Here is a 14,477-nt window from a genome sequence, read left to right as displayed (position 1 = left end):
AAATCATTCTTAAATACACATTGAAGAAAACTTAGCATACTAGCAATAAATATTAAAAATTAAGAAATTTTAGTCGATTGGGAGTTTTGTATTAATAGATTCTTGGCTACATGAAAAAAGTGGAGGGCAGGAAGAGTTCTGTTACACACTGCAGCAGTCCCAAACCACATCTGAAATATTCTTTCTTATTCTGAGTGCCACTTTTTAATAAGGGCATTTGCAAACCAGAACATGTCCAGAAGGATGATCAGAAGAGTGACAGGTTTGGAAACCAGAGCAAACAAGGATGGCTTACACGTTAGTTTTAAAAACTCTTCAGTAAGTACAGAATGATCTTATTTATTTTTTGTATCCCTGTAGCAGCTGGGATAAGACCCTGCATATAGGAGGCTCTCAAACTGATGTCAAATTAACGAAGGATAATTAGCTTAGGGATAAACAAGACTGAGAGGAAGAAGGGCACAGGGCAAGAGTCTTCAAGTATTACAACAGCTGTCACGTGGAACAGTTGCTCTGTGCACTTGCACGGGGACAAACAGAAGAAAGCCCCTTCTGTAGACCAAGTAGAGACCACGCACAATCCATTCCTCCAAGAGGTGGCATGTGAGTAAAAATACATAAAGAAGTGCAGGAAGGGGTGAGTAAATGAATGGATGATGACCTCACAAAGGACTCTGCGTGCCACAACAACTCGGAGCTCATACCACCGTACCGTCCTCATTAGAAACTGATAGGCGCATATGTCCCTATTTGCATACAAGTCAGTAAATTCACCTCTGAGTAATCTCCCCGCCTGCAGGCTGTCACTCAAAACACTGAGGTGGAAGATTATTATTATTATTGTTCTTTTTTTTTTTTTTTTGAGAGAGAGAGCCTGACGCTCAACCGACTGAGCCCCCCAGGTGCCCCTGAGGTAGAAGTTTATTAACTAGATAGTTACTTTGGTGAAGGTGGCAGTGTGGCTCTCCTATTAACCAGTTACTTATAATAAATTATAGTAACATATTCCCTGTATCCAAAGATAATTTACATGATCTGAAATAACTATTAAATTGAACATCTTTAAAAAGTGAATTGCATGCATTTGATAAGGATAAATTTTATGGTATGTGAATTACATCCTAACTTTTAAAAAGAGAATTGCATTTTTATAAACTTAGACATGTCTAATTTGCAGCTAAAATTTGCCATATTAGCAAGATAATGTGGTTTACTACAAATTTTTTAATAGAATTTTATTGGAGGAATAAATAGAATTCTTTTTCCTGTGGTTTGATTAGTCTCAATACAGTCTCAGAAAGTATGTCAAGTTTTTTTTCCCCCCAAATGACCAATAAGGTATTTTAGGTAGTTATAAAATAATTCTTACCTTGATAGGCTAAAAACATTTTTGTGAAAGGAGGCATCCTGACCAGGAAGTGAAGCACAGTCCCACTGTTAGAATAGTGGGAGCCGTAGTGGTAGGGCTGCACGGGAGGCATGGGGTCATCTTCCCTAGCTCCTTTGCGGTACTCCTCCTCCAAGTACTGAAGCAAACAGGGAATCAGACAGTATTCATGAGAGAGTGCTCCAGGCAAAGCTGGAAAAGCCTCACTAGTTTCCTTTCCATCTTCGCTACTACTCCCCCTTTTAAAAATTATTTTATTTTTTATTTTTAGAGAGAGGAAGAGGGAGAGAGAGTGCACATAAGCGGTGGTGGGGAGGGGGGCAGAGAGAAAGAGAGAATCCCAAGCAGGCTCCACACGCAGCATACAGCCCGACACAGGGCTCTATCTCATGACCCGAGCCGAAATCAGGAGTTGGACGCTCCACCAGCGGAACCACTCGGGGGCTCCTCTACCAGCCCTTTGATGCCACTTTCCATGGCTTGCCTTCCCACCTGTGTTTGGACCTCAGCCACCTGGAGCATCTCCTCCTTGGTGCGACGCTGAGGCCCGGCCACTCGAGAAGCATGGCAGTGTGCACCTTTATTCTCTCATTCTGTCACAGCAAACTCACCTGTTCTGCACCCTGCCTCCCAGTTCTCTGGCTCCCAACGTGGCCTAGAATGTTTAAGCTGATCAAGCGCTCAATAAATGAGAGCTGCTACTGTCACTAAAGACGTCTGCATTTTAAAAGTGAGTCTCAAGATACAATGCTATGTTCTTTAGAGAAACTCTCTAGCGGTGGAAAAGCAATAGCAATGTAAAAACTGTACCACGTTATTGAAGTTCTCAGGTATTAAGGTAACATTTTATGGCTGTTTTTCAATGTAGTTACACTGAGATAAAAATGAATACAGTGATTTTTCACGACTCCTATCTTCCCATCATGAAGTAGGAAGCTCAACGAAATATTTAATATCTGTCACTCATCTCCCATAGCTGCTGTCAGGTGATAGTGAATTTCTGGAATCACTTCTCCTTGATTCCATAGTGCTATGGAATCAAGCCCCATTTTCAACTGCAGAACCATCAAGGAGTGAGAGTTATAAGACACTTGGCGAGATCTTTCTGGAACTGTGACACAGAACAATGTGAATGCGGGAAAACTGCTTCAGCTGCTCTTACCTCGATACTGCTGTGAAGAATGCAGCATGTGGCTAATGAGTTTTTAAAAAAATTTCCAAAATAATTCCATTACTGTTAATTTCTCAGAAATAATTTATACTTTTAAACTTCAAAATCTGGTAAATTTCTGCTAATAAACAATTGCATAATTTGCTAAATATGAATAGTAAGGAATTATGGTACATTATAAATAGATTGATATTGTTATATAAATAACACAAGGGGATACAAATAGTGGGTCCCTGAAAATTGGTGATTTTTTTAAAGGAATATAGTTATTTATATATGGATACAACAATGGATTATTAGCTTCCAATTTATGCCACAATAAGTGTATTTCTTTTTCTGGGCAAAGTGTTTTCATAGAACTGAGACAGATAATAATATCTAAAATCATATAATGATTTCCAATTGTCTGTTACCCAAAGCACAAGAAAGAAAAACACAGAAAAATCAATATTATAAATTTAAAATTAGGTAAAACACAAGTCTATAGAATAAAACTTGAATTTTCATTTATCAAAATATGAGGAAAAACGAAACCTACCTTGTAGGTGTCCACATAACGATCTTCTTTTTCTTTATACTGCACAGCAATAGGCTTGGAGAGATTCCTACAAATGAAGAGAGGATGGAAAAAGATGAAGTATTTTGATACTGTCAAGATTAAGCTGCCTACACACCTGCATCCTGTAAGTAAATCTGTGATCAGCAAACACTTGGCCTTAGTTTAGTGCTTACATATGTTGCTTTGCAACTAACAGCCATCATTCAAGATGATGATTGAATCAACTGGTCCCAGGTAGAATCCTCCTAAACAGATCCATACCAATCTCAGGAATTCCTGACTTACGAGTAGCCTAGACAAGAAGAGCTGCTGCTTCCTCTGCTTCCTCCAGAATCATAACTGATGCTGCCCAGGGCAGCTGATTCCTACTGAGCCCTGACGTTCCTGTCCCCATTTTCCAGACCTATGCCTGTTCAGGCAGTGAAGACTGAAGGGTGGTTTGGATGGGAAATATGGTCATGAGGAGATGTTATGTAATTATTAGACTAGTTACTGAAAATTAAAGAAAAGACACTTACAAATTTTTTTTTAAATTTTAAGTAGGCCCCACGCCCCATGTGGGGCTTGAACTCATGACCCTGATAGTAAGAGTCACATGCTCTACTGACTGAGCCAGCCAGGCGCCCCAAATGACACACCTTTAAAATGACCAAGTGGAGACTTGGAGTGTGAGTACTGAAATAAATGTTTTGTTGTCTGATTCATAGATGGGGAGTGACATCCTTGTTCGCAGAGTAGAGATGTGTCTGTGCTAGTTTTTCCTCTTGAAAGAACAAGAGGAAAAAAAGATCCACCGAGGGAGCAGCCTCCCTGGCTGCGGGGCCACCTAGGCTGGCATGGGGTGTGGCCATCTGGAGTCTCAACATCTGGCTCTGTAACTAGGTCAACATCAAGATTTGCCCAAAGTTCAGTGGCTCAAACCAGGTCTGCTGAGCCAGATGTTAATATACCTATTTCCTAGGGATATTGACATTAGTGACAGTAAACACTAATTTTGCTTTTGAGACCTTTCTAATCCTAAAAAATTTGTTAAAAAGTAAAAACAGTTTTATAGAATAGATACAAATTCCCATCTCAAAGTAGGAGAAATCGTGTGTAAGATCTGGGCATGGAGTTTTTTCTAAACAGTGTTTTTGAACGTAAGTACTACTTACTGTTGTGGTTGAAAAATCAGAAATTACTGATGAGCAGACAGAATAACCCTCAAATCGGCTATAATACTATTATTCACGGGTAAAACATTTCGGTATATACCTTTCCAGATGTTTTTCTGGTTATCTGTGTATGTATATTCATGTTTAGAATAAAAATAACAGCTTTTCCCACCTATACTATATATTTCTAAAATACCATTTTTAACGGCTGTAATGTAAAACAGTTTACTCAAACCTAGTGTTGGGCATTGGGGTTGTTTCCAAATTTTAGCTACTTAAAAAAAATGATGTACGGACTATCCATCCATATGGCCAAATCTTTGCATGCAGTGCCAGGCACCATTATTGGCAATGAACCAGACAGAGTTCTTGCCCTCGTGAAACTTACTTCCAGTGGGAACCTTTCTGGTAAAGTACATATTCTTAAGTATTCCTAAAAAAAAAAAAAGTCCCAGAAGTTAAGTTGCTAAAACAGAGTATGCACATTTGAAGAGTTCTTTGGCTATATATTGTCAAACTACCTTCCAGAAAGATTGGATCTATTTATACCAGTAGAGTAAAAATGTCTAAACGTCCATCACCAGTGTATAAAAATGTCTGGAAGATAAATAACATGCCACTTGCTGTTTTTTAAACTGACAAACATATTAAACTGTATCTGATTTCTTGAAAATTGTCTTAAGCTAGGCCTACTTTTCAGTAGTTATAATTAAAATATTCTAAAAATATATATATTCTAATATACCAAGTAGAATATTTGGAGTCAAGTTTTCTTTAAATTACATGAGAACTTTTTTTTTAAATAAATAACCAGAATATTTCCTTATCAACTAAGGCTATGTGGTTATTTTAAAATGCAATTCATTCAAGAAAGGTAGGATAAATGTTTAATTCTTTTGCTTTAATTGCCAAATTTCAAAATAAGGAATTGGGGCCCTAGTTTTATCCAGTGGCGACCAGTAAGTTTGTTTTGGGGGCCTTAAAAAAGTATCATTATTAACTTAAGTGTTTTTTAAGTTGAAATGTGTTTTAATCAATTGTAGTCATTATTCTTCCCGATGCTCAGATTGTCCTATCTTTGGCAGTGAGAGCCACTTCAAGTTGGCTCCTGAGTCCTTAATTTTTTTTTTCTGATTGTGTAAAAACCACACAGTACAAAATTTATAATCGTAACAATCCTCAAGTTCACAGTTCAATAGTGTTGACCATATTTACACTGTTGTATAACAGACGTCTAGAACTTTTTCATCTTGTAAAACTCTACCCCCACAGAACAACTCCCCATCTCCCCCTCCCCTGTTCATCCCTGTCCCCGAGCAACCACCATTCCCCTCTCTGCCTCTGAGTCTAATGACCCTAGATAACTCTCATAAGTGGAATGTCGCAATATTTGTCTTTTCTGTGGCTGGCTTATTTCACTTTGCACAATGTCCCCAAGGTTCATCCGGGTTACAGCATATGACAGGACTTCCCTCCTTTTTAAGGCTGAATGATATTCATTGTATGTATGTACCACAAATTCTCCATCCATCCATCCACAGACAGACACGGGCTGCCTCCCCGACGTGGCTGTTGTGAGTAATGTGGCAATGAACACAGGAAGGCAAATATGGCCCCCAAATCCTTCTGACAAGATTATCAGTTTCCTTGCTTTCTGATACAGTAAATATCCCAGGCTCATCTTATATGTTTTCTTCTAAAAAATTTTAGAAGAAATGAGAGAATAGGAAGTCACCATTTTGTGACCCCTAGTGAAATAAATAACTGACTTAAGGGATAACCATCAATGACAGAAACAAGTTCAATGGAAGCCTGATACCACGGATCAATCTGAGCATCATTAGAGTGGGATATCATATGTTTCCTGAGATGGGCAATATGAAGTTCACACCACCACCTATAAAGTATTCTCGCCAAAAAAAATTGAACTTCAATCTAAGCAAGCCTTTAGAACTAATTTCCAGTCTCTAGGAAATACAGAGGCTAAAGGAAGAAGGTAAATACTAACATGGGAATGGGAGATATCTTACAAAATGACCTGTTTTTCTTCAACAAGTCAATGTTAGGAAAAAAGAAAGAGGAAAATGCATACCAAAAAACAAAGGCTTATTCTAGATTTATGTCTTTGGAGACATAGCAACCAAAGGTGATATTGGGCCTGATATAAGCCAATCAAGTATAAAAAGACATCTTTCATATAATTGGGGGGACATTGGAAAATTGACTGGGTATTAGATGACACCATGAAATCATTGTTAAATTTTCTTAGATATGATAATGGCACTGTAACATAACAAGTAAGAAAATGTTCTGTACTTTCTTAAGAGATGTGTGCTGAAGAACACAGGAATAACATAACAAGATTGTCCAGGATTTGTCTTAAAAAGAAAAAAGAGATGATACAAGTTTGGCAAAAATCTTCATAATTGTTGAGTTGAGGTTATGGACAGATGGGGTTCATTGTATATTCCTTCTATATTGGTGCATGGTTGAAGTCTCATGATAGGTCTTTAATGAAATAAAGACAGCATATGGACAAAGCTAACAGGTAATAATGTTTTTAGTTACCTGTAGACTGATGGATCACTGAGGTCAAGGGTCTCACTAACATAGTCAGCAAGTATGAACGGGAACACTGGATACTGCATGAGATCATTGAAGGATCGGCCGGCATGTTTGTTTAGGTGAGTCAAATATTCAAAGTTAGTAATTTGTCCAGTATACCATAAATTTGTCAGAGCATTGATGTTGCCATATTCCAGGAGATTAGGGAGGTTATTTGTTAGTATACTGTGGTACACATCATCACGAACCTGCAAGGGAAGGAGAAAAAAACAACATTTTCTTTTAGGCTACTGATACTTTTCTCCAAAGTCTCCATATTTTAGGCATGTTACTAATATCAAGGCCACCAAGAAAATACTTGTTGCCCAACTAACATCAACTGGTGGCGAACTGAGATTAAACTCTGGGTCTTCCTCCAAAGGCTGGACTCTTAACCATTATGTTTTGCTGGAGAAATCAGTCAATAAGAAGATAAGAAAAAGTTTGTATAGAAAAGTCACTTATATATAGATCCTGAAAAAAATCAATAAAGGATAAATAAAAATCTTCATCTAAATAAATGCAACATGTTATTATAGAAAGAGCATGGTCTTCTTAATTAGACAGACGTGGCCTGATTTCCAGCTTAAAACCTTTGTGTTACAGCTACCACATCTGTAATATGGGAATAATAATATTTATTTCATGAATATGAAATAAAATACCCTATGTAAAATATGATATTTGATTTTCACTACTGATTGAAAACCAATAAACTTTGGTTTTCTTTTTTTTTTTTTAGAGATTCACAAAACTTGTCACAGGAAAAGGTAATATGATTTTTTCTAAAGTCATTAAATGAAGATTGGTAATAAATGGGAAAAAATAGATAAGCCAGGCCTTTACTAAAAAACAAACTTGAAATATCTATCTTAAATGTGTATGTACTTCAGGCATCGAATGAGAGCCGCAGATGTGGATAACCAGACAGGACTAAAAGTAAGTGAGGAAATGGAGCTATGGCTATGGAACAGGCAAGGTCACAGAAGGTTTAAAAACCTACATCTGGAACCTGTTCTACAACAAAGTGAATATACTTAACACACACAAATGGCTAAAATGAGGGCGCCTGGGTGGCTCAGTCGGTTAAGCGTCTGCCTTCGGCTCAGGTTGTGATCCCAGGGTCCTGGGATTGAGTCCCGCATCGGGCTCCCTGCTTAGCGAGGAGTCTGCTTCTCCCTCTGCCTCCCTCCACCCCCTCCACTTGTGCTCACTCACTCACTCTCTCAAATAAATAAATAAAATCTTAAAAAAAAATGGCCATCTTATTTTATGTATTTTCTTACCACAATTAAAAAAAAAAAAGGAATAGTTTCAAGGAAAAACAAACAGAAAACCTAAACCTGTAGTTTAAATCTGAAGACTGCCACCTTCGAAAGCTAAGGTTGATGGAAGGGAGTTTATGACAGACTGCATACCAAACTCCGCAAGAAAAAGGAAGCATTCATTCTACAAGTATTGATCAGGCACCTACATTCAAGCTGTTGAAGCTATAGCACTTAACAAAACAAAGTGTTTACATTTTATTGGAGAGACACTGTTGGATGTTATTAAGTGCTATAGAGAAAAACAGAGCAAAGGAAAGGAGGCTTGGGGGTAGGAGTGAGAGAAGGGTTGCTCTTTTATTAAGAGGCGTCCGGAGGGTCTGATAAGGAGACATTTGATCAAGGAACCTGAAAAAGTGAGCAGGTGAGTCATGTGAATTTCAAAAAGGAAAAACATTCCAGGCTGTGTTCCAGGGAGCAGGAGCAGTAAGTGCAAAGGCCCTGAAGCATTAGTGCGCCTGGTCAAGGAAAACAAAGTAGCCACGGATGGAGTGGAGCGAGCGGGGGCTAGAATGATAGAAAAGAAAGTCAGTGAGATAACAAGATGCCAGATAACTCAGTGTTCCATTCAGCTATTGTAAGGACTGTGGCATTAACCAAGTGAGACAGGAAGGGATTGGAGGGTTTTGAGCAGAGGGATGGCATGATCCAATATACCTTAGCTATCGTGTTGACAACAGTCTGAAAGAAGGGGGAGTATGGAAGCAGGGAGGACAGTTAGGAGGCTATTGTAGTGATTTAGGCAAGAGATGATGCTGGCTTAGACCAGGAGGGCAGTAGTGTAAGTAGTCGGATTGTGGACCTGTTTTGAGGGGAGAGTCAGCAGGACGGATAGAGTAGGTGTGGGGCGTGAAAGAATATGAGGGGTCGAGGATAATCCCAAAATGTTTAGCCTGGGTCATCAGAGAGATCAGAGTTGCCAATTTTTGAAATGGGGAAAACAGCAAAGATTCTGAGGGGGAAGATTAGAAGCTTGGTTTTGTGCATGCTTAATACGAGATGCTGATTTGACTTCCAAGTGGAGATGCCAAGTAGGGAGTTAAGTATTTGAGTGTGGCATTCCAGGGAGAGGTTTGGGTAGGGATATAAATTTGAAAGTTGTTTCAATACAGGTAGTATTTAAAGTCACAAGAGTGGATGAGAAGAGAACAGGTCCGTGGAATGAGCCTGGAGGTACTCCAAGAAGCATCTTGGAGGAAGACTGAGAAGGAATGAATGTCCTCAAGGCAGGAGGAGAGCTAATGAAAAGTGATGACCCAGAAACCTAGCGGGGAAGATTATTTTTTTCTTCAAGATTTTATCTATTTCTTTATTTGAGAGAGCGTGGCGGGGAGGGGGGGGAGGGAGAGGCACAAGCAGACACCCCACTGAGCACAGAGCCCAATGCAGGGCTTGATCTCATGACCCTGATCATGCCCTAGTCAAAACCAAGAGTTGAAAGCTCAACTGCTCAATCAACTGCAGAACCCAGGTGCCCTGGGAAGGTTATTATTATTATTCTTATTAAGAAAGAGAAAACAATCACTGGTGTCAAATGCTGCTGATAGGTCAAGTAAAATAAGGACCGAGAAATCTGACCATTGGGTTTAGACATGGGGGTCACTAAGAACCCCGACCAGAATTCTAGGTGAAGTAGTGAGAAGAAAACCAGTCAGGAGCATTTCAAAAGACTGGAGGCAGCGAGCACACATAACTTTTCCAAAAGGTTTTCTATAAAGGACAGCAGACAAACTGTAGCGGAAGGGATGTGGGGTTAAGAAAGGGTTTATAAAATATAGAATCTACTCTCAAGTTTAAATTACTCTCTTCAGGTTGGTTATGCATTCACTTACTTTTTACAGATACAGTCACTTTGGAAGATCTGAATTTAACACTGTTTCGAAGGACAAAAATCATTCTAATATAGCCAAGGGTTCACTTTAATTAGGACTAAGAAATAAGGCAGTTTTTATTTGATGTCAGAAGCAGTGAATCAAAGTTTAAATAAGTTAAACCTTGATAAAATCAGTATGCATATAGTTACACCGGTCCCATGATAATTTCAAAAATATGTATCTGTTAATAAAGCCGAATTTACCTTGGTGTTATCAAATGCTAACAGGAGTGTTCTACCATTTGTTAAAAAGATTTCTACAGCATTGTCTCTCAACTGCCACCAACGCTTGTGGACTTCTTTAATTTCTTCATATGTCCAGGAGAAGGATGCTGGTTCCAATTCTCCCTGAAGGCTCTAAGACAAAAGAAATAAATGAAAGTGTTTGCTTTATAGGAAATATAAATAATCATTTTAATCTTAGATTTTTAAAACTATGAAAATGAAATAAAATGTCTTCCCTTTGTGGCAAATATGGCAGACAAGATTCCCTGACCGGCCCCACCCCACCCCCTCACTACAAAACACTTCAAAATGCTGGATGAAATGTAAGGAAGTATACAGACTGTTTTTGTATTTTTAAATAGACTTTACTTTTTAGAGCAGTTTTAGGTTTGCAGGAAACTGAACAGATAGTGTAGAAAGTTCCCATGTATTCCCTGCCTGCACTCACAACTTCCCTGTGATTATCATCTCCCATTAGTGTGAGCAGTGGGGTACCTTTGTGATAATTGTTCAGCCAATATTGAACACATTATTCTTAACCAAAGGCCACAGTTTACGTTAGGGTTCACTCTCGGTCTCATGCAGTTCTGTGGGTTTTGACTAGTGTTTCCTGTGAAATGGGCCCACCACTGCAGTACCGTACAGATTCCCTTGTGCCCCACCTCCTCATCCCCTCCTGCCCCGCGGACCCCTGATCCTTTTACTAGCTCCATAGTTTTCCCTTCCCAGAATGTCATATGGCTAGAATCATACAATATGTAGCTTTTCCAGACTGACTTATTTTAAAGCTGAGCTTGCAAGAAATTAAGGGGAAATGAAAGCCCCGGGAGCCAAAACTAACAAGAAATGTGAAAAGCAGCAGTGAGGTGGAGGGAACACTTCGGCAGCAGGCTCACAGGTTTCAGAGACTAGATGACTTAGGTTAACGTCCACTTGAAGAAAGAAGATGAGGCACTGGGTTCTCTGGATCAGAGCATGGAAAATGAAATTACTTCAGAAATCTAAAACCCATTAAGGGACATTTTCCCAATCACAGACAAACACACGTGCCCATCAATAGAGGAAGAAGCAGGAGCTTGTCTCTCTTTGGCCTGGAGTGTGGCTGGAGAATGGAAAACAAGCCTCTCCCTGAGAACTCAACAGCTGTGGGCCTGCCCTCACATAGATTTGGGTTAAAATTGACCTATCTGCATGGCCTGGGAGCTCCCCAGGTTTGATGCATAGTTCCCATGCCTCTGAATCTTCCAGGAAAGGCAAAGCAGCCTCCTGCCAATTCAGTTGCACTGACTGTAAGTTCACAGATCATCATGCACCAGATGGCTATGTTCCTCTCCTATGTGGTCAGCAGAAGTAAGGAGGAGACAAAGTGACCACTGGAAGGCTGGATCTTCCTGACAGCATTAATCCTAGCCTCCCTCAACAAATACCCACATTCTTTTTTTTTTTTTTTTTGTCAGAGAGAGAGACAGAGCACAAGCAGGGGGAGCCGCAGGCAGAGGGAGCAGCAGACTGCCCGCTGATCAGGAAGGCTGACGAGGGACTCGACTCCAGGACCCTGGGATCATGACCCGAGCCACTCAGGCATCCCAAATCCCCACATTCTAGAATGAAGGGTTAGGGGCCATAGGTCCTATACTTCTTACCATCACTGGGCCCTTGCCAAAGTACAAAATCAAGAAAACTTTTAAAAACATGTCTAAATCTTTTGTAAACTGCAATTGAATACATGAATTATGTTACTCAATGCTTTTAATAGAAAAATCATGATAAAAGCTTCTACCAAGGTTTAAAACTAGTTAGAATTTATCTCATCAAATTAACCTGCATTCTGTTTTGGTTTGTTTTCATCAGTTTTCCCTTTTGGAAAACTGCATTTACTTACTCTTTTGTGTTGGAACAGGAGCTCAGAGCAAAATTTAGAACTCAGTTGTAATGACCATCCTATCCCAGGCTCTTCATCCTTCTAAAATCTTATCTGAAATTTTTAAATTTGATTTGCCCTGTTCTATGTGTGTTATAGTATTGTACTGGGTTCCAACCGACTTTTAGAAGTAGGGGTAGGAAATGTATTACAAATAAAATTAAACATTTTAATGAAAATCTAATACTCTCATACATAAAACCGAATTCCTTCTTGTTGAGTTTCAACTTTCATTCATTCATTCAACTCAGCAGATGTTAATTAAGCATCTAGGAGCAAGGTGCTCTGCTAAGTGCTCTGCATGAAATACATCTGTGCAAGATGGAAAGTGTATACACATTTCAAATGCAAGACAGCAAATGTCATATACAAAGTAGGAACAAAGGCTAAAAAGAGCGGAGGAAAGAAGGATCTTTCACTCTATTAAAAAAACAGGAGTATTTTAAGGAGAGTTTTAAAGGGGGAAAATGGCATCTTTTGGATCCAGAAAAACGTTGGCCTATATATCAACTATTAAATTCCTTGGTTGCTAAAACGAGACATCTTGAAAAATAATGTAACCACACTTCAGCTAGGATAAGTACTGTGGCAATTGCTAGCTAAATCACATGAAAGAATACCTACCCAATATGGGGGGCTATATTAAATATTTTCATGACCTTTTTCATATTATCTGTTTCACAACAAAATTTTGTGTTTTAGCTCATTTTTTTTGAAATCAGCTATGTATTCACTATTAAACCACATGTAATCTTATTTAGTATATCCTTAGCAATTCCTGGTTTTAGAACTCTTCTGAAACAAAAAGCCTTATTTCTCTTATTATAGATCTCAAAACAATATTTTAATGACACAAGCTAATTCAGATGGACAAAAAGTCTTGCGATACAAAAAATGTGAATTAAGGGTCACTTTTGTTATTTTCTGATTAATATCAGTACTTCGAGTAGAATAAAAATTATGGTACTAAGGTATGTGAATATCAGGATTACTTGAGTTATTCTATTATACAACATTTTACTTTCTTTGTGAAGGTAATTGTACTTGATAGTGAACTGGGAGTGGTTAAGACGTAGTTATTTGTTGCCACTGAGGATAGTGATAAAAAGAATAAATTAAATAAATTAACATAACAGGAGCACTTTTCTTTCATTTTTTCATTTTTATTTTTATATTTTTTAAAGTTTTAATTTTAATTCTAGTTAGTTAACATACGGTGTTACACAGTTTTAGGTGTACAATATAATGATTCAGCAGTTCCCTACATCACCCGGTGCTCATCACAAGTGCCCTCCTTAATCCCCTTCACCTATTTAACCCACCTGCCCTCTGGCAACCATCAGTTTGTTCTCTATAATTAAGAGTATGTTTCTTACTTTGTCTCTCTCTCTTACTTTTTTTCCCTTTGCTTGTTTGCTTTAACAGGAGCACTTTGGAATTTGACTCATAATACTAACTGTTATGAGATCAGACTGTAAGCCAGAGGAGGAGATGGTAGGGTCTTCTTTTTAAAAGTATCTTTAAAAGAAAAAGGTTGGAATTAAGACCAATCTATACACAGAATGACAATACATGAACTCTTCTAGTTCTACCTGCTCTCTGGTTAACTAAAGTTATACATTTTGGGAATTTGTCTAGATTTATACAAGTGCAAACTTAAGCCTCTACTCACCGAACTTTCAACTGTATCAGAAGCATTATCTTCCACAAAATACATTCCACATTTACCTATAGAAAGTAACTGGATATGAGTTTAAAAATATATGTGCACTATTACCATATGTGATTACAAATATGACCTCTGGAGTCAACTGGCCTGAATTTAAATCCCAGCACTCAGAAACAGTTCCTGTCACTCAATAAATATTTTTTAATAGTATCCATGAGATCTTGGGCAAGTTGCTTCTTTGTGTCTTAATCTCCTTATTAAAAAAGGGGGTGGAGGGAGGACTTATTTCACAGGGTTACTGTGGGAATTAAATTAGAAGATATGTAAAATGCTTACACTAGCACCTGGCACTCAGTGCTAAAAATAAAGTCGGCCATTTATTATTACTTATACTCTTCTTATATTACTAGCATATTAATTTGCTTTATTTTTTCACATATTAGCTGAAGTCAACTTGTAAACAAATTTTCTAGCAAAAGAGGAATCCTTAATTATTTTTATTTAAACACTCTATAGAGCAGAGTAGCTTAAAAGTAGCTTAAAAGATAGCCCTCAATTTTCCTACTTTATAGGCTGGTTGCTTTAACAC

The 14,477-nt window shown here is 38.3% G+C and overlaps 1 protein-coding gene across 1 annotated transcript in view; it reads right to left on the bottom strand.

Annotated features, from left to right (window-relative positions):
- LYST (lysosomal trafficking regulator) overlaps positions 1-14,477 on the bottom strand; it is a 163,660-nt gene that overhangs the window by 33,615 nt on the left and 115,568 nt on the right. Inside the window, exons 38-42 of the mRNA XM_025850667.2 lie at positions 13,892-13,947; positions 10,278-10,430; positions 6,840-7,084; positions 3,097-3,163; positions 1,370-1,526 (exon numbers count right to left, since the gene is read on the bottom strand). Of these exons, the coding sequence (XP_025706452.1) occupies positions 1,370-1,526; positions 3,097-3,163; positions 6,840-7,084; positions 10,278-10,430; positions 13,892-13,947 (678 nt within the window). The remainder of the gene's footprint in view (positions 1-1,369; positions 1,527-3,096; positions 3,164-6,839; positions 7,085-10,277; positions 10,431-13,891; positions 13,948-14,477) is intronic.

Source organism: Callorhinus ursinus, unplaced genomic scaffold (genome assembly GCF_003265705.2).
Source record: "Callorhinus ursinus isolate GAN/ISIS: 27379988/994484 unplaced genomic scaffold, GSC_fseal_2.0 scaffold32, whole genome shotgun sequence".
Classification (NCBI taxonomy): domain Eukaryota; kingdom Metazoa; phylum Chordata; class Mammalia; order Carnivora; family Otariidae; genus Callorhinus; species Callorhinus ursinus.
Note: the sequence above shows the minus strand (reverse complement) of the source record. Positions and strands in the feature narration are given on the sequence as shown.